This window comes from Saimiri boliviensis, chromosome 14, assembly GCF_048565385.1.
Source record: "Saimiri boliviensis isolate mSaiBol1 chromosome 14, mSaiBol1.pri, whole genome shotgun sequence".
In the NCBI taxonomy this organism is placed as follows: domain Eukaryota; kingdom Metazoa; phylum Chordata; class Mammalia; order Primates; family Cebidae; genus Saimiri; species Saimiri boliviensis.
This window is the reverse complement of record NC_133462.1, coordinates 28,622,564-28,642,894: the sequence shown is the minus strand read 5'-3', so window position 1 is coordinate 28,642,894 and position 20,331 is coordinate 28,622,564. Positions and strand designations below refer to the sequence as shown.

The 20,331-nt window shown below is 51.7% G+C and overlaps 1 protein-coding gene across 6 annotated transcripts in view; it reads right to left on the bottom strand.

Moving 5' to 3' along the window:
- Nucleotides 1-226: 226 nt before the first annotated feature.
- The window catches only part of SUGP2 (SURP and G-patch domain containing 2), a 45,233-nt gene continuing 25,128 nt past the window's right edge, over nucleotides 227-20,331 (bottom strand). For 2 of the 6 annotated variants that reach the window (XM_074384359.1, XM_074384357.1), the window contains exons 5-11: nucleotides 19,590-20,077; nucleotides 17,590-17,701; nucleotides 13,731-14,212; nucleotides 11,438-11,499; nucleotides 4,087-4,223; nucleotides 3,308-3,428; nucleotides 227-2,692 (exon numbers count right to left, since the gene is read on the bottom strand). In XM_074384359.1, the coding sequence (XP_074240460.1) occupies nucleotides 3,308-3,428; nucleotides 4,087-4,223; nucleotides 11,438-11,499; nucleotides 13,731-14,212; nucleotides 17,590-17,701; nucleotides 19,590-20,077 (1,402 nt within the window). In that variant the 3' untranslated portion in view covers nucleotides 227-2,692. Of the gene's footprint in view, nucleotides 3,429-4,086; nucleotides 4,224-11,437; nucleotides 11,500-13,730; nucleotides 14,213-17,589; nucleotides 17,702-19,589; nucleotides 20,078-20,331 lie in introns of all 6 variants that reach the window. The other 4 variants (XM_074384360.1, XM_074384358.1, XM_039465443.2 and 1 more) reach the window with 2 other exon arrangements.

The window sequence follows — 20,331 nt, the reverse complement described above, 5'->3', positions numbered from 1 at the left end:
CTCCCTCCGGTGCTTGGTCACTTTATGCCCTCTGGAATCTTCCAGGCTTTCCTGGTGACAGTGACACAAGGTCCCCAGGTGGGTGAGCCAGTCAGGGGGTGCCTGAGGGAGGAGCACCACGCCACAGAGGGCACGTCCTGGGAGGCAGCTGTCGCCTGGTTCTACACTGCACTCCCATTTGTGTATCCTGGTGACGATTTTAAAAACACACCCATGGACGCCCCGGCACACTGCATTTCCTCTACGTTTATTGCAACGTCTAAATGATTAACAACATTCACAATTTCTTAGATCTTAAAAAACAAAAACAAAAGAAAACTTCCATTTTGTAACATCACAAATGTCTTCTAGGCTTTATCAAGGACCAAAAACACTACAATGTCTAAGTGATTTCCAGTGATGGAAACAAGCCAGAGACAGTGAGCACCCAGAGTGGCGAGAGAGCACTTCCGGATGCCTGTCGTCCTCTTGGGGGCGACCCTGGAACTAGAACGACAGAAAACACACTGTGACTCTGGCACGGCTGTACTATCACACATCACACGCGACGCAAGGATCCTGCAGAGAGCAAGGGCAGCCTCGGTGAAGAGGGAGGGCTGGGGACATGGAAGGCCAGTGGCATCTCCATCCCCGCCGGCCGGCAGCTGGCAGCACGCACCAGGCTCTGCTGGCTCCCAACACTTTCATTGCCCCAATGCTAAATCCATGGGAGAGGCATCCTCTGAGAGTGTAGGGGACTGTCTAAGCTGCCCTTTGACCCCTGCCAAGGGCTCCCAGAAACATCTCAGCTCAAACTTGAAGGAGCTGCAGTAGGCGGTGGTGCTCAGTGCCCACACACCACGAATTCCTAAAGCATTTAACTTTTTAGTAAAATGAAGTGGAGAAAGTGAAGAATGAACATGCTAGGACAAAGCACATGGAATGGTCAGAGCGATGCTGGAGAGAGGGCGTTCGATCCACGCTGCGGGAGTGTGCGCCAGTGAGCTGAGCCCCACTTGGAGCTCCATCCATTCACCTGACCCGCGGCCAACACGGAAGCTGTCAGAGGGGTCAGGAAAGAAAGATGAACCCCTGTACCTGTAGCTCCCCAAGACCAGCTTCACTCCGGGCCCCCACAGGCTGGTTTGTTCGAGAGCTGGGTTACAAAGCCAAGCCCCATCCTCCATGCTGGCACCTAAACTGCCATAAACATCTATCAGTTGCCAAAGCTACAGAAGCAAGCAGAGCCCCCGGGGTGTGGTGGCACTGCAAGGTGACAGGGACAAGGCAGATAAGGAGCTGTGCCCATAGCCTAGCAGGTCTGTGGCTTAAAGAAAGCCAGGATTTCTTTTTTCTTTTTTTGAGATGGGGTTTGACTCCTGTAGCCCAGGCTTGAGTGCAATGGCACGATCTCACTGCAACCTCTGCCTCTTGGGTTCAAGTGACTTTCCTGCCTCAGCCTCCCGAGTAGCTGAGATTACAGGTGCGCACCACCACGCCCGGCTAGTTTTTTTTATTTAGTAGAGACAGGGTTTTACCATGTTGGCCAAGCTGATCTTGAACTCCTGACCTCAGGTGATCCGCCTGCCCTGGCCACTCAAAGTGCTGGGATTACAGGCTTGCGCCACTATGCCTGGCCAAAGCCAGGATTTTTCACAGCCAATACAAGTGGCATTTCCCGCTCAATTCTGTGGCTGATGCCCTAGCCATTGCTGTGCTCCCTAATCCTGGGGTGTCAGGAGGATCCTAAGTTTTCCAGATTTTTGCCTGTACTTAAAACTTCAATGCTGCTGCTTTACGAGTAAGAATGAGTGAACTGAGTAGTTATGGGCAGTGGAGTGCTGGAGAATCTGGAGAGCGGCAGCGATCACACGCCTGGAAATAGAGCAGCTGCAGAGCCCACCCCAGGAGGAGCCTGCCTCTCCTTACAAAGGCTGTAATAAGACAGCGCTTGATGCAGCCACACGTGCGAAAAGTGCAGAGTCTGGGAGGGCTTACAACCCCCACCCCTTTGTCACTGTGGTTTGCTTACACTGTTGATTCTAAAGAGACGCCGTAAATCTGGGGCCAATTTCAAGGTTTAACGATTACTCTCCACCCGAGATAGCTATTCTATACTGTCGCTAAAATTTCATTAAGTCTCTCAAGATGCATTGAGGAGAAGAGACACCATGAATAACACATTCATCAAATGAAGTATGGCAACTGTTCAGAGAGCTTCAGAGCTTTGGTACCCGAGCGCAGACTTGGTAATTACCGATTTGTCTCCCCCGTATAAATTCTGGAGAATAATGAGAAAACAGCATCTGTGATCGTTTCCACATCACGTTTGCTAACAGAGCACTTCTGGAGAGCAGTGGCCCGTCCGACTGGAAAACCAGCCAGAGGGGCTGGATCCTCAGCACTCACAGGCTGAGGTGCCTTTCGGGGGCAGCGCCACCTTCTGAAGGGGAACCAAGACAGATTTGGAGGGGACTTGCTGCTAAAAGCATGTGAAGAGAGAGGACAGGCAAAAGCACATTGAAAATGGTGCATGTTTTTTCTTTGAGAAAGAAAAGCCAGCGAAACCTCCGCCCCAGAGACTGCAGAGACGTGTTGTCACGTACACACCAAACCGTCCTTGGGCACTGGCTCCAGGCCGATCCAGGGCAGGGATGCTGTTTTAAGGGCAATTGCTGCTTCAGAGCTTATCTTTCTCATCAGTGCTTTTGATCTATTCAGGAAGAGAACGATTTTGTTCAAAACTGAGCTGGAAATGAGGTGAGAGGGGCAACTAAAAAAAAAATAAAGAGTAGAAAGATGAGGATATTTACAGGCCCGAGGCCCTGCAGAAGGAAAAGGATGTGAAGACCCTCACAAAGGGACAGAGCCAACTGCCATCCTCTGTGGCAGCAGCTGTCACGGTCACCCTTCCACTTGCACAATGGCAAGGCACTCTGGACTAGGACCAGTCTGTTTGCTGGTCATGTTATGTGGTAGGCGGCCATCATCTGAGAGAGAAAACTTGAGCAAGAGAGGAGACAGGCATGACCTGTGTCCATGCGCACATCCACGGAGCCTGGCCCAGGGGCCTCAGAGCCGGGAGGCCAGGCAGGCCACGTGCAGCTGCCCTTGGCCAGTGTGAGGTTTGCTCCTTCAGCAAACCTGGAAGGTAAGAATGGGGCATATCGGCATCCAGAGATCCTTTCGTTTCCCTTACAGAATTTAGTGATTTGTGTCTGTGTGGCATTTTTTGGGGGGCAGGGTCCATCAGCTTTGCTGGGGAAGTTGGAATACACACCAGCACGCCAGCAAGGGCAACCACCTTGGCACCGGCTCGGGCACGTACCTATTTGTTGGCCCGCTTGTGTCTGTACATCTGCATCATCCTCTGTCGGAACACATCGAATGTGTCTTCTTTGTGCTCCTGCCCGTCAGCACCCAACCCTTCCCCTTCCGAGGGGGTTCCCCTAGGAAGTGAAAAAGAGAGTCAGTTGTGCATCTGAGTCCAGGGCCTGGCACACTAGGGACTGGGCATGGGCACAAATAGTCCGTGAGATGCAGGTGTTTGGGACACACACTGAGACATCAAAGGGAAAATCAAGACACGACTCACGGTGGAAACAAGGAGTACTCACCCTCGAAGAAGAGCTGGCTTTTGAGGGGTGCCTAGAGGGCCCTGGTTAGCTCGTAATGCCTTACCCAGCAGGGGCTAAGCTCAGTATTAAATGAAATGCCTGCTGGATGTTATGATCGAGCTTTAATAAACTTTGGGCCTGTGTTTGGGACCCTGGCTGACCCACCTATGGGTTCCCGGGAAAGGGAAAGTAGTTCCAGGTTGAAACTACACAGAAATACCACTCAGCTTTGATGACGATAACAAATGTGGCCAAAATGACCAGGGCCAACAAGCTGGTTAAAAAATCTACACCAGGGCAGAAAGGAGCCCTGTAAACACCTGCATATGTAAATGATCAGCTTCTCATCTGAAGACGCCTTTTGTTTAAAAAACAAAAACCAACTGCCAGCTTTAAGCCACCTTGGACATGAGGGGAGCCAAGAATCAGGCTGCAGGTCAAAGGACTGAGGCCCGCCCCCGCCCGCCCAGGCTGGCTGCCTGCTGCATACACGCTGACGGGCTCCCGGATGCCCTTTCCAAGGGAGCCCAGGCCATGGCCCTCCTTCCAGCCCATCTTCTGCAGCATCTGGAAGCCCAGGTTCTTATCAGTCAGCTTCTGCTGGGCAAAGTCCAAGTCCTTGGGTTTCTGAGGAGAGAGAAGAGCTCAGGCATGTGGGCCGCAGGGAAGTGCCTGGATTGAGGGAACCCCCACCCCTAAATGCCCTCCTGACTCCCCAATGCTCAGGCTCAAGCTCCAGTCCCTTTCCCAGTTCTCTGTAACATCCCTGGATGGGATGTGACTTCTAAGTCAGAGGTCACTGCCCTGAGGTCAGTCCTGCCTCTCAGCCACCACTATAACCCTGGTTCTAAGACTGTGAAGAAAACTGGGTAACTGAATGGCAGGTCCCAGGGTCAAGAAGTCAGTAGGAAGGACCTCAGCAGAGCTCTGGATAAAGAATGGTGGGGGACACTAGGGCACAGGTCTGAAGGCAGGATAGGGGCCAGGCTATGGGTGAGAACTGGTTGGCAGAGCCCTCCCTGAATCCTCCCAACACACCCCTCCCCCAGTGCTTCATTCAGTCCCTGGCTTCCTTCCTTGTCTTTCTGTCCCAGGGAGTGGGTTCTTCTTGGACACTGGGGTCTGTGTCTAGCACACAGCAGACATCACTGAGAGCTGGTACAGCTGTGATGGGTCCTGTGGGTAGCAGGGGAGTGCAGAACTTTCTGGACCACTAGATGGCGCTCTGGGGACAGATAGGGCCTGGGACCTCTGGAGGAGGAGCCTGCAGAGCTCTAGCAGAAGGAATTGCTATTCATTTATGAATATTCATGACACACTGGTGTGTGTGGTGTGTGGGGTGTGTGTGTGTGTGTGTGTGTTGTTTCTGTTTTTTAAATATAGTCTTGTGGTGTGGTGTGGGGGGTGTGTGTGTGTGTGTTGTTTTTGTTTTTTAAACATAGTTTTATTATGTTGCCCAGGCTGGTCTCAAACTCCTGGCTTTAAGTGATCCTCCCACTTCAGCCTCCCCATCAGCTAGAACTACAGACATGTGTCCCTCCACCCAGCTTTTGATTTTTCCCTTTTTCTTTTTTTTTGAGATGGAGTCTCACTCTGTTGCCCAGGCTGGAGTGCAATGGCGCTATCTCAGCTCACTGCAACCTCTGCCTCCTGGATTCAAGCAATTCTCCTGCCTGAGGCCTCCTGAGTAGCTGGGATTATAGGCGCCCAACTACCATGCCCGGCTAATTTTTGTATTTTTAGTAGAGACGGGGTTTTACCATGTTGGTCAGGCTGGTCTTGCGCTCCTGACCTTGTGATCCATCTGCCTCAGCCTCCCAAAGTGCTGGGATTACAGGCATGAGCCACCACGCCTGGCAATTTTTTTTTTTTTTTTTTTTTTTTTTTTTTTTAAGATGGAGTCTCACTCTGTTGCCCAGGCTGGAGTGCAGTGGTACAATCTTGGCTCACTGTAACCTCCACCTCCTGGGTTCAAGCGATTCTTCTGCCTCAGCCTCCCGGGTAGCTGGGATTACAGACATGCACCACCACGCCTGGCTAACTTTTGTATTTTTAGCCAGAGGGAGGGAGGAAGGGAGGAGGGAGCAAGTGCTCACATGAGGAAGGCCTGGGGCCCTGAAGCTCCTGTGACCTCAGTGTTCTCACCTTAGAAAGGGACAAAACAACATGGAGAGATGCTGAGAGCTTGACATTCAGCAAGACGTAAGGGGTCAGAGCCTGATACCCCAAAATACGGCACTTTACTATGTTGGCCAGGCTGGTCCCGAACTCCTGACCTTGGCTGATCTGCCCACCTCAGCCTCCCAAAGTGCTGTGATTACAAGTGTGAGCCACTGTGCCTGGCTGATACATTTCTTTACAGCATTTACTGAACTACCCGGGGAGGCTGCGAGGGCTCATGTGCTCTTGAGAAGAAGGGAGAAAGGTGCTGAAGATCAAGGTGGCTGGTGCTGGGGGTCTGAGCAGGGTACAGGTGGGAGAGGCTGGGAGAGGATTAGATGACCCTGGGCATGGGAAGCAGGGGAAGGGCGTGCTGAGTGCTGTGAGCACTCAGGTCCTTGGGCAGCCAACCCTCATTGGCTTAGTGACCTGCCCCATTATGTCATGCAGGCCTTATGAGGTGCAAGTCAACCAAAAGACAAATCTCCCTCTTGCCATCTGCACGGAGGTGCCCAGGAATCGGCTTCCCTAACATCAGGGGTACATGGAGGAGGCACTCCAGAGACAAAGGAACTTGGAGACAAGGCAGAAAAGGCTGAGCCTGTGGGAGCCAGGGGCTGAGAGAGGAAAGGGAGAAGGGAGAGTGCAGGGCCTCATTTCGGGAGGGAGGGAGGAGGGAGCAAGTACTCCCATCAGGAAGGCCTGGGCCCCTGGAGCTCCTGGGGCCTCAGTGTTCTCACCCTAGAAAGGGACAAAACAATCTGGAAAGGTGCTGAGAGCTCGATGTGCAGCAAGATGTAGGGGGTCAGAAACGGATACCCCGAAATATGTCACTTTGACATGTGGGACTAAAGCGGCAGCCTCAGGGTCCCTCTGACCTCCTTCCTGTCTCCGTCCCTTCCAAAGCACAGGAGGAAGCTGTTCTCCTGCAGTTCCCTATCTACCTAGGACCTGGACCCGCCAAAGAGAACCCAAGGGCCTTGGATCCCTTCCCTGATATATCATTAACCAGAGTTGAAAACTCCTCTCACACAGGAAGAGACGCAACATTAAACACTACACCCAGAGCCCGGACCGCCGGCTGTTCTCTAGTCCCACTCAGTTCTCAATGAGAATCATTCACAAGATGACGCCTGCCTCCATTCATCTCTCCTAAAATCATCTGCTTCCCCTCTAAAGTCGCCTCCAGCCTCCCAACCGCCCTCTCCCCTGTGAAGAGGTATTTCAGCTTCAACCACCTGGCCCTTCTTTGAGTTTTCATGTTTAAATGGCTCCTGTGCTCACGCACATGAATAAATATGTATAACTCTTTTTTTTTTTTTTTTTGAGACAGGGTCTTGCTCTGTCACCTAGGCTGGAGTGCGGTGGCCCTATCATGGCTCACTGCAGTCTTGAACTTCCAGGCTCAAGTGATCCTCCTGCGTCTGCCTTCCAAAGTCCCAGGATTACAGGTGTGAGCCACCACACCTGGACTGTATACCTTTTTTTAATCCTGTTAATGTGCCTATTGTCAATTCTTTTCTTTTTTTTTTTTTTTAAAGATGGGGTTTCACCATGTTGGTCAGGCTGGTCTTGAACTCCCAACCTCAGGTTATCCACCAGCCTTGGCCTCCAAAGTGCTTGGATTACAGGCGTGAGCCACCGCACCCGGCCTGTCAATTCTTTTCAACAAGCTTAGACTTGGACCTTCAGAGGGGGAGGGAAATTCCCTTTGTTCTCTTCCGAGGCATCTGTGAAGGTATTATATAAAGTAGCTCTAGACCAGGCGCGGTGGCTCACGCCTGTAATCCCAGCACTTTGGGAGGCCGAGGCGGGTGGATCACGAGGTCAAGAGATCGAGACCTTCCTGGTCAACATGGGGAAACCCCGTCTCTACTAAAAATACAAAAATTAGCTGGGCATGGTGGCGTGCGCCTGTAATCCCAGCTACTCAGGAGGCTGAGGCAGGAGAATTGCCTGAACCCAGGAGGCAGAGGCTGCGGTGAGCCGAGATCGCACCATTGCACTCCAGTCTGGGTAACAAGAGAGAAACTCCGTCTCAAAAAAAAAAAAAAAAAAAAAAAAAAAAAAAAGTAGCTCTGTGTGTGTGTGTGTGTGTGTGTGTGTGTGTGAGCATATGCCTGCACATGACTGTATCTTGTGTGTGTGAGAGTGAGTTACTGGAGGCAGGCGGCTCCTCCGTACTGGCACGAGGTGGTCTTGGTGAGGCAGTGTGGGCAGAAGTTTCTCTGCAGGGCAGTTGAGGGGAGGCATGACAGGAGGAGCTATGCTACGGGCTGGGGCAGGAAGAGGAGCAGAAGCAGTACAGAGAAACCTCTGCGAGCAGGACCTGCTACACCGGGCCCCCCCGCCTGCCATGAGAGAGTGGCCTGCAGAAAAGGAGACAGAACCCACTGGCTGAGATGAGAAACAGGGCATCTGTCAGGCCCTCCTGGGAGCTGTGCACGGCTTGGGCCCTGGATGAAGGGTAGGGAAGGCAGGGGAAAGGCTGGTCATGGAGGGGCACGGGGGTCCCCAAATGGGAGGTCTGCACTCCTTTCCCTTTCAGGAAGGCTGCTTGGAGGTGCAGCGGGAGGAAGAGGGGTTGGCTCAGCCTGGAAGTTTCTTTGAGAATGTTCAAATCTGTGTTTAACAATCATGATGTGAGTTTCCTGGACAGCTGGAGAAAAGCCGAGCCCGAGGTGTGCAGAGGAGAGGTGCAGCCACCACAGCCTCCCTTCCAACTGCAGCCACTGGCAGGAAGGAGCACAGGCGCAGAGCCCCAAGGAGACAGCAGCATGTGCAGGAAACCCGCTAGGAACCTCCTTAAGTTTAATCCTCACCGTATCTCCTACCTGCTGGGTAGGTGTGGCCATCCCATTTTACAGACAAGCCCGTAGAAGTTACATGCCAAGGTTACAAAACTACTTGGTGGCAGGGCTGAGCTAGAGTACAGCTGTGCCTGACACCAAGGCCCTGCTATGCCCTCACCTGGCCGTGCCCTCATCCAGGCCACACAAAGGGGCACCAGATGCCAGCTCAGCCTAAAACTTGGCACACCAGTCAGGACCATGAGCTCTGGACTCCGGAAGGTCCCTCCTTCCTGCCATAATCGGGGTCAGACTGACCTAGAGCATTCAGAAGGGGTCTGAAGCACCATGGCACTGCCTGACACCAGCAGAGCGACTTCCCTTGGCTCCCCGCCCTCCTCCCTGACCACAAAGGATTGGTGAAGTCTCTCGACCTGTGTCCCAGGTGACCTTGCCTGCCCCCAGCACTGTGTCTCCCCAGCCCCCTGGAGTCTACCCTCCCCACTCCCATAACCTGCCTCCAGGTGAGTGAATGGCAGTTCTGTCCCTCTACTGCCCAAGCTGACTACCCTGGGGTCACCTGGACTCCTGGCTTTTGCACACCCAGTCCACAAGCAGGTGTCACCCACTCCACCTTCACCCATTCTTGTTGCTCCTCATGCCCTGGTCCAACTGTCTTAAGTTTGAGCCCCCTCCTGGTCCCCGCTCACAGGCTGCTCTCCACCCTAGTGGCCATGTCCACCACAGGTCCCAGAGGGACCTTCCCTTCCTTGAGAAAGGGCCACAGCATTAACATCTGTTGAGGTCCTGTGTGACCCTCCGATTCCATTCCTGCTGCAAGAACTCTTGCTGCCCCAGCTCTTAGCTGAGGCACTGCCTTTCCCAGATCGCTATATTGCTTCTCCTGAGCTCCTCCATACCTGTGCCAACATCACCTGCCAGAGAGACCTTCCTTGGCTTTCCCATTTCAGTGGCATCCGCTCGATGCTACCTTATGCTCCCTCTCCGTGACCTGCTTCTTTTTGCCCACTGTACCCCTGGGACTGCCTCGTCCGCTTCTCTTTCGATGTTGGCCCTGCTCGCTGCTGCCTCCAGGTGGACAGTCAGGGCCTGGCACAGGATGGGCTGACAGCACACACCACGCTCTGCTTACTACCAGATTAGCACACTCTTCATACTTCCAGTCTACTAAGCTTGAACTTTTTTTGAGATGAAGTTTCACTCTTTCACTCAGATTGGAGTGAAGTAGTGCGATCTCTGCTACCTGGGTTCAAGTGATTCTCCTGCCTCAGCCTCCAGAGTAGCTGGGATTATAGGCACATGCCACCATGCCTGGCTATTTTCGTATTTTTAGTAGAGATAGGGTTTCCCCATGTTGTCCAGGCTGGTCCCGAACTCTTGACCTCAGGTGATCCACCCACCTTGGCCTCCCAAAGTGCTAGGATTACAGGCATGAGCCTTCATGCCTGTAATTTTTATGTTTTTTTTTTTTTTTTTTTTTTTTTTTTTTTTTTTTTTTTGAGACGGAGTTTCGCTCTTGTTACCCAGGCTGGAGTGCAATGGCGCGATCTCGGCTCACCGCAACCTCCGCCTCCCGGGCTCAGGCAATTCTCCTGCCTCAGCCTCCTAAGTAGCTGGGATTACAGGCACACGCCACCATGCCCAGCTAATTTTTTGCACCTTTAGTAGAGACGGGGTTTCACCATGTTGACCAGGATGGTCTCGATCTCTCGACCTCGTGATCCACCCGCCTCGGCCTCCCAAAGTGCTGGGATTACAGGCTTGAGCCACCGCGCCCGGCTATGTTTTATTTTTTAAGGAGACCAGGAGGAAACATAGGTCTCACTATGTTGCCCAGGCTGGCCTCACACTCCTGGGCTCAAGTGATCCCATCTTGGTCTCCCAAAGCACTGGGATTACAGGCATGAATCAGTGTGCCTGGACAACTTGAACTTTTTTTTTTTTTGAGACAGGGTCTCACTCTGTCGCCGAAGCTGGGGCGCAAAGGTCCAATCAGTTCACTGCAGCCTCAATCTCTCAGGCCCAAGTGATCCTCCCACCTCAGTCTCCAGAGTAGTTGGGACTACAGGCATGTGCCACCATGCCCAACTAATTTTTGTTTGTTTTTTTTGTTGTTTTTTTGCAGAGACAGGTTTTTTTCTTGGGGGTGGGGACAGAGACAGCCTCTTGCCCAAGCTGGTCTTAAACTCTTGGGCTCAAGCAATCTGCCCACTTCGGCCTCCCAAACTGCTGGGATCACAGGTGCGAGCCACCCAGTCAGCCTTAGCTTGAAATTCTTAAGGGCCAAGACATTATCTCCTTTATTTCTCAAATCCCACTGCATCCATTGCAGGGATTTCACCTACCATTACACAGGCGAATCACTAGTCTATGCTTTGGACAAAGGCAAAACAGTTGTTAAAAGTCCTCCCAAGGCCAGGCGCGGTGGCTCATGCCTATAATCCCAGCACTTTGTGAGGCTGAGGTGGGCAGATCACGAGGTCAGGAGATGGAGACCATCCTGGTTAATGTGGTGAAACCCTGTCTCTACTAAAAATACAGAAAAATTAGCTGGGCATGGTGGCATGCTTCTGTAGTCCCAGCTCCTTGGGAGGCTGAGTCAGGAGAACTGCTTGAACCCAGGAGGGGGAGGTTGTGGTAAGCCAAGATCACACTACTGCACTCCAGCCTGGGTGACAGAGCAAGACTCTGTCTCAAAAAAAATAATAAAACAATCCTCCCAAGAGAAAAAAAAGTCTCTGTTGTTTTACATATTAATACCTCAGTTTGAAATGTGAACATAGCCTAATCACAAACTGCAGCATCCTTCAGAACTCCAACAAATTCTAACCAACCATACTTTGAGTGAGGACTACAAATGATTAAGCTCACCTTCTTTTTGGACATGGGACGACCCCGAGGCCTGTCATAGGCAATTCGAACTGGTTCATGGACTAGAAGACAAAAGGAAGAGACACACACACCCACGTGCTTTCCCTAAATTACTTAGAGACTGAAGGTCTTGCAGTCTATTTTGGCTGACAGTTCTCTGATGACAGGAGGTGTCTTAGGCCCTGCATGGCAGCTGCTGAGCTCCAGCTTCTCTTAGAAATGAACATATATGACCCCCAGAGTGAGCAGAGGCAGGACACGCCTGGGGTAGGCAGCCTGGGCCATAGTGAAGGGCTCACTTAGGGGTGCCTCACTTCAGGAAAGTCTATTCAAACCTAAGAGTCCCCACATTTATAACAAAAGATCCAATACATGGATTATCTTCCATGACTACAGAAATATATTTTGCTTCAACAAACAAAAAATTTGTGATGCTAAGCCCTCCTAGTTTATCTGTAGCTAATCCTGGTACAGAATTAAATCCTAAAACTTTCTAGTAAAAAACATCCATGCTTCTCATACAGAGGACCAAATCACATCATTTTATTTTTTATGAAAGGGAGATTAGCAAGTCTGGTTTTATCTCATCAACTACCCAAAGAACTGAGAACTCCCAAAACAGAAATAAAGAACTCCACTTTCCCCCAAGAAGAACATACATAACAAGTACTCTGATAAATTACCTGCCATCCATGACAAGTTTAGTTATTTACTTCATCTTTTTATATTAATTTTCTTTTTTCCTTGTAAAGACCGGGTCTGGTCATCTTGCCCAGGCTGGTCTCAAACTCCTGGGCTCAAGCGATACTCCTGCCTCAGCCTCCCAAAGCTGGCATTACAGGCATGAGCCACCGTGCCCAGCCCCGTGAGAAGTTTTGAAGGATGGTAAGGATTACAGTAGAATGGTTAGCATTTCCCTGCAATACCAAGGTTTTCAAACACAAAACATGAGGACTGGCCGGGCGTGGTGGCTCACGCCTGTAATCCAAGCACTTTGGAGGCCAAGGTGGGCGGATCACCTGAGGTTGGGAGTTCAAGACCAGCCTGACCAACATGGTGAAACCCTGTCTCAAAAAAAAAATAAAAACAAACAAACAAACATGAGGACTGTTCCAAAGCAGGAGAAACCGTAAGGCCACTGTCGCCTGTAGATGTGACCGTTTGAATGATGCAGAACACAGGTGACTGCCTAACAGTCCCAAAATAGGGCACCATTCACTACAACTTGACACACAGGTTTTGCAGCAGCAGTTCCTTGTGAGAAGCAAGGCCCAGGCCTGACAGTGGGGAGATAGCTTGGAGGGTATTGGGCAGGGGCGGGGGCACAGGAGTCACCTGGGCCATGGCCTGCCCATCAAATGGCCACATGAAATGCAATTCCATGTACTGACATCCTAGGAAAGGCAGAACACCTGGGGCTGGGAAAACAGTCAGTGGTTCTGGGGCCGAATGGGGCAGGGGATTGCAATGGGACTGCAATGGGACAAGAGACTGTTTCTGGGAACAGGCTCCAGCTCTGCTGTACTGGTGGATTCTCACCTCTGCAAAGTCAACAAAACTCAAATGGTCCACTTGAAAAGGGTGTGTTTCACTGCTGGTAAATTACACCTCAAGAACCTGGAACCTCCCCACAGGAGAGCAGGAGATGGCCTCCCACAGCCAAGGCAGGTCCTACTGACCACTGCCTGGGACCAGCCTTGCTGTGTCCCCATCTCACTGTCATGACATGAAGCAGGTTATCAGCACCCTGGGCCTTCCAGGGGCTCAGAAGGCCCCCCAACAGAGAAGGTCAAGGGCAGGAAAACAGCTGAGATGACCCAGATCCATCCCCTCTACGGTCAGGGTTGCCCCAATCTGAATTCAATCAGGGAAATGCCCAGCAGCACAGAGAGTGCCAGAAGCCACAGGGTAGCCAGAAAACATCTCAGAGCAGGCGTCCCCAAACTACGGCCCGCGGGCTGCATGCAGCCCCCTGAGGCCATTTATCCGGCCCCCCGCCACACTTCAGGAAGGGGCACCTCTTTCACTGGTGGTCAGTGAGAGGAGCACAGTATGTGGCGGCCTTCCAACGGTCTGAGGGACAGTGAACTGGCCCCCTGTGTAAAAAATTTGGGGACACCTGCCTTAGAGCAATGCCTTCAGACCACCAGGAAACAGGAGTCTCTGTTCACATTTTGGAGTGGTGCACAAAATTCTTTTGGATTACAATGTCTCCACCTGTCTCCTCTAACTCTCATAGCCCACTAACCAAGAACTGTGCTGGAGGCAGCTGTGCCAACAGGCAGGCACTCACCTTTCGGCTCCTGGATGAGACACACTCTCTTGGGAGCTGGAATCATGCCAACCTTCAATGACTTGCTGCTGATCCTCTTCCGGGGGAAGCAGGTACCTGCGGAGGCCTGTGACAGGGCAGGTGCTCCAGCCAGGTCATCCTCGGCAGCCTCGATGGGAAGGCCGTCAGCAGGGGTGCTGTCCCCAGACTTGCCCGCCCCTCCAGGAGCAGGGGCCTCCTCTCCGCCATCCTCGTCGTCGTCCTCCTCCTCCTCCTCAGGCATTACCTCTAGGCTTTCCAGCTCAGCCCCCCGAGGAGGGGGCTCACCTTCAAACTCTCCTTCCCCTTCCATGAGGTCCATCGGGCTCTCCTGAGAACCTGTGGTGTCACGGTCACCGGTGTGAAGGTTGTGTGGAGATGACGTGAAACAAATCGATGGACATAGTTCAAACACTTTCTTTCGATAGAATTTGAAGGCAGAACTATTTTGGTCATGTAGAAACCTGGGGCACAGAGGAAATACACTGGGTAACCAGATGGAATTGTTCAACATTTTTATTTGCTGAAACTGCTGGCCCTAATCCAAGGAAGGTGGAGGTGGGACAAGGGAAAGAATCACCTGACTTCTTTCTGTGCAGCTATGGCTTGATGGTGCAGTCTCTCAATGATAGAAAATTTGAGGAGTACTAGTAACTTAATAAGGAACCAGAATTGGAGAGGCCTCACTGTTCTCCAGGGGAAGAAGGTGGACGAACAAGGTATGCAGGGCCTGGGAAAAGGATGGAACAGAGACCTGGCCTGAGCCCCACATCACCCTTTCTGGTTACTTTACTGGCCTCTCTTGGCCTCCAAGTACCCATTTTGACTCTGGTTACTCCTAGGTATGAGAGGCATGGAGAGATGACAGGAGAGGCTGCACAGTTACTGTCGGAACATATGCACATGGAGCTGTGAGCAGCCCCCAGAGGAGGGCTCATCACCCATAGCAGTTTCCACACAGGGTCCTGCAGTCCAGCTACATGGGTGTGGAGATGAGGCCTTTCTATGCCTCAGGGGTCTGGTGGTCAACTCGTCTGGTAACCACAGCTATGGAGCTGTGGCTGGTATGAGAAACTTAAAACAGTCTTGAAGGCACCGAAGGAAAAATGGCTCTTGTAAGGCAATTCATCAGAGGTAGAGGTTGAGGTGAGCCGAGATTGTGCCATTGCACTCCAGCCTGGGTAACAAGAGCTAAATGCAATCTTAAAATAGAAAAAAAAGAAAGAAAGACCAGAGAGCCAGGATTTGATTAAGGTGGCTTCTACTGTGAAAAGGGGGTGGTCTTTCAAAGAATAGTATTGGAACAGTGGGACAGCTTTATAATTATTTATTATTATGTATTTTTAGGGACGGGGTCTCACTCTGTCATCCAGGCTAGAGTGCAGTGGTGTGATCACACAGCTTACTGCAGCCTCAAACTCCGGGGCTCAAGAAATCTTCCTACCTCAGGATTCCAAGTAGCTGTGACTACAGGCAAATGCCACTATACCGTGCACGCACATACACAAACACACCCCCCGCTAAATATCAGCAGAAACAAATGAATCTGGGCCAGACATGGTGGCTCATGCCTGTATCTCAGCACACTTTGGGAGGCCAAGGCAGGCGGATCACCTGAGGTCAGGAGTTCGAGACTAGACTGGCCAACATGGCAAAACCCATCTCTAGTAAAAATACAAAAATTAGTAGGGCGACACCTGTAATCCCAGCTACTTGTAAGTCTGAAGCAGGAGATTTGCTTGAACTCGAAAGACGGAGGTTGCAGTGAGCCAAGATCATACCACTTCACAGAGTAAAATTCCATCTCGAAAATAAATAAAATAAATCTGATTGTAAGACAACTTATAACCATACCCACAAAATGAATTAGCTCATTGAACTTGAGCACATTAGAAGTAAAATTTTTCTTTTTTTGTGTCTTTTTTTTTTTTTTCACTCTGTCACCCAGGCTGGAGTGCAGTGGCGCAATCCTGGCTCACTGCAACCTCTGCCTCTCGGGTTCAAGCAATTGTCTGCCTCAACCTCTGAGTAGCTGGATTACAGGTGGCCGCCACCAGGCCTGGCTAATTTTTGTATATTTAGTAGAGACGGGGTTTCACCATCTTGGCCAGGCTGGTCTTGAACTCCTGACCTTGTGATCCACCTGCTTCAGCCTCCCAAAGTGCCGGGATTACAGGTATGAGCCACCATGCCCAGCCAGAAGTAAAATTTTTCTAAAGGCAAAAGAAACACAAAGTCATCTTGGCTCATTTACAAGCTTGGCTGGATAGTGTCCACCACCCTGCCAAATATCGTGGTCAGGATCCAGGGCTCTCTGTCTGGGGAAGGACAGGACAGAGCACTCTGAAGAACACTGCTCAGAAAAGGCTGTCCCAGATGGTGAGGCACCCAAAACCAAACAAGTACTAGAGCCCAAGTACCCAGGCTAATGCAAAGTTCTCCTTTAAACTGTACTTTTTATTGAAAAAAAAGAAAATGAAAATGAGAAAAGTCTCATGAGATGCTCCCAGCTGCCCTGCATTGAGCTGTCCCCCTTATCCAACCCTGCCAGGGTGAGAGAACACACTCAGTGGACAGGCCTGACCCTGACGTCTATGCGGCCTAGCAGCTTCCCAAGGCCACCCTGCCCAGGCCTCCCATCTGTAGGTGGTCAGTGTCCCACAAGGCAGGTGGTACCTCAGTGCAGGACCCAGTCATAAGCCAAGGCTACAGAGGGGAGTAGGGCTCGGCTCATGCAGTCAGGTCCCAAACAAGTTGAAAGAGTGTGTTCCATCACCACTGAATCCCATAAATGCTCTGAGAAATGCACGTTTTCAACTGTGTTTTTTACTGGACGAAGGAATGACTGTCTAGCAAGCTGGGACCAGCACCAAGAGTCAAAAGCCCCCGCATTACTGGCTCAGTAATGGGGAGATGGGTGCCTCCCACCCCTCTCTGGAGGGGGCGGCTCATATCACCCTAGGGAAGTGCCCCAGGGACAGTGCTGACTCTCAGCTCAGGTTTTCTCACCTACAGGGTGTGTGCTTTTGAGCCGAGCTCTACATGTCTGAGGAATGCAGAGGGCAAAGGCACCTGCTCCCAGCATGCGCACACCACATCATCCCTGTTTAGAAGTGCCTGCTGTCCAGTAGTGGTAGTGCTATCACCACTACATGCAGTAAACAGCAAATCCTCACCTCTCCCCACTCCCCTGGCCAACTCCTATTTAGCCTTTGGATGCAGATTAAATGTCCCTCTGGGGAGGCTTTTCCTGATGCAGCAGATGAAGGCAGGTCCCCTAGAACCTGATTTTTTTTTTTTTTTGAGTTGAATCCTCGCTCTGTTGCCCAGGCTAGAGCACAGTGGCTCAATCTCAGCTCACTGAAACCTCTGCCTCCCAGGTTCAAGTGATTCTCATGCCTTAGCCTCCTGAGCAGCTGTGATTACAAGTGCCCACCACCATGCCTAGCTAATTTTTGTATTTTTATTAGAGACAAGGTTTTACCATGTTGGCCAGGCTGGTCTCGAACTCCTGACCTCAGGTGATCAGAACAGATTTTTCTCCCTCAGGCCCCTGGCTCAGCTGAAATGAAGTCGTGACTTACTCCTGGTGTAACCCCCATGGCAGGAATGCACTGGCCAGGCTGTGGGCTGGCTCTCAGCACGTGCTGTGGGGTGAACACACTCACATCTAAAGGGTATAATGGGCAGTTGCAGTGGAGTATACCTGTGGTCCCAGCTACTCTGGAGGCTGAAACAAGAGGATCACTTGAGCTCAGGAATTTGAATCCAGCCTGAGCAACATACTTAGACCTTGTCTCTTTGACAAAGAAGAGTGTGAAGAGACCCAGGGGGTACGTACCACAGGTCAGGGTTATCGGTGCTGTTTTCTATGCTGAATTGCTCGATCTCTGGTCCCACCTGAGCAACAAATCTAGCCAGTTTCTCTGCAGTCTCCAATGTCTTCATATCAACTACAAAACATAAAGCGTCTGTCAGGCATCACTCCTGAGCTGCTGCTCCCCGTGAGAACACTGCAGGTCGCGGAGGCAGATTATAAAGATGGCCTGTGTGTCCCCTCCCTGGAGCCTCGTCCTTCGCCACATGCGGACTCCTTATCACCAAGAAGTGAACTCTGTGTATTTCCCCCCACCTTAAATCAGCACTGGTCCTGGGACTCGCACAGGCTATAGAATGTGGTGGAAAAAGCCAGTTGCCAGTTCCAAGCCTGGGCCCTGAACCCAACTGCCAGTTGAACAAACGTGGGCTGGCTGCTGAGGGGATGACAGGCACATGCCCAGCCATACTATCATCTCAGTGGACAGCTGGGACACGTGCCGCTGACCACAGACACACGCGCGGGCTAGCTCAGCAGACGGCCCAGCCACTGGCAGATTCACAATATGCCTCCTGTTTTTTTTTTTTTTTTTTTTTTTTATTTGAGGTGGAGTCTTGCTCTGTCACCCAGGCTGGAGTGCAGCGGTGGGATCTCGGCTCACTGCAACCTCCGCCTCCCAGATTCAAGCGATTTTCCTGCCTCAGTCTCCTGAGTAGCTGGAACTACAGGCATGTGCCACCACACCTGGCTACTTTTTTTTTTTTTTTTGTATTTTTAGGAGAGATGGGGTTTCATCATGTTGGCCAGGCTGGTCTTGAACTCCTGACTTGATCCATCCATACAGCTCAGCCTCCGAAAGTGCTGGAGTTACTGGCGTGAACCACTGTGCCTGGCGGATGCCTCCTATTTTAAACCACAGTTTGGAATGACTCATTACACAGCAACACCTAGAGAATGCAGCAGTTAGCTGGGCGCGGTGGCTCACGCCTGTAATCCCACAACTTCGGGAGGCTGAGATGAGTAGATCATGAGATCAGGAGATTGAGACCATCCTGGCCAATATGGTGAAACCTCATCTCTACTAAAAATACAAAAATTAGCTGGGCATGGTGGTGTGTGCCTGTAATTCCAGCTACTTGGGAGGCTGAGGTAGGAGAATCGTTTGAACCTGGGAGGCGGAGGCTGCAGTGAGCCGAGACTGTGCCACTGCACTCCAGCCTGGCAATAGAGCAAGACTCCGTCTCAAAAAAGAAAGAAACAAATAAAACAGCTGGGCATGGTGGGGGGCGCCTGTAATCCCAGCTACTCGGGAGGCTTAGGCAGGAGAATCACTTGAACCTGGAGACGGAGGTTGCAGTGAGCTGAGATCTTGCCACTGCTCTCCAGCCCAGGCGACAATGTGAGACTCCATCTCAAAAAAAAAAAAAAAAAAAAAAAAAAAAGAGAACACAGCAGTTGTAGGCATTTTTTGCCCTCTTCATACCCACTTAGGGCTGAATAAGCACTGGCCAGAGAGCAGGCCTGTGGTACAGAGAGAAGGGAACAGCTAAGGTGACAGAAGAAACAAGGGGCGAAGTTAGTTGATTCAGAGAAAATGATGCAGGTCAGTGAACCCCAAGAACAGGAACTGTGGAGACCCGAGGGATGAGGCAGAATGAGAGAATAAGGCAGCCCTGAGAACTGTCGTAGAACAGGAGATCCCAAGCTCAGGCAATGCAGAACCCACGGCCCCAGCTACAGGACCCTGTCAGGGAGCACAGAGGCATGCGGCAGCAGTCGGGGACACAGAGGCATGGGGCAGCACCTCGTGCCTGCTCCGCTCTCAGAAGAGTAGGACGGGGCTGCAGGACTCGCATGCAGCTCTCTCGAGAAAAGTGCCGACATGTGCACCCGTCCTGGCCAGGTCCCTGGAGCTTTCGCCTACTCCCTGGCCCTGATTGCAGGCCCCCCAATTCTAGAGAGACCCTGGAGACGGGAGAGTTGGGACTGGGGCCCAGAGAAGGGAGACAGGAGTGAGCACCCACTGTCAGCAGATGGGCAGGGAGAAGAGGTCTGAGGTGCTGCAGAGATGTCCACTCCTGCTAGCTTGGGGGATGGGCCTGAGGCTTCTGCGCTGGGGTCCTGAGGAGAGGGTCTGGCTGGGTCTGGAGGGCAATCCTTGGCAGCATCATTTCTGTCTCGCAGGGATGGCTTTGCCTGCGAGAGGCCTGGAGCCTGCCGGCTGTGGTGTTTCAGCCTGGTTCCTGAGGATAGGAGAGTCTGGGTCCCGGTGGTCGCTCTCCTCGCCTTCCAACCCCTGAGACCTTGAGGACGGAGGAGCCCCCGCCGCTGCCATGGCAGCAGTTTCTTCTTGAGGTTGCGAACAGCCCGGGCATACAGCATGGCTCGCACCGCGCATTCTGCCGAGGTCGGCTTCTGGTCGGCTCCTCGCAAGTTGTGGCTCATCCGCTGCATTTCTGCCAACTTCAGCTTGTAGTATTTATACTCCAGGCTATTTTCATCAGACAAAAACCTACATAACAAAACATAACAGGACATTTATGAAAACACCACCAGACCCCAAATTGTTGCTGCAAACACAGACCCTTTCTAAGTGGCCAGCTCCTCATTGTCCTTTGCTGAGAGGCTCTGCCAGGCTCTACTGAGGACATGGAACCAGGCCCAAGACAGCTGCCATGCTAAGAGTGACTGCAGGGCAATCGGGAGTCTGAACCGAGTTCCTCCTTCACTTCTGGCAGCAGCCATGAGGGAGCTCACAGCTCATGA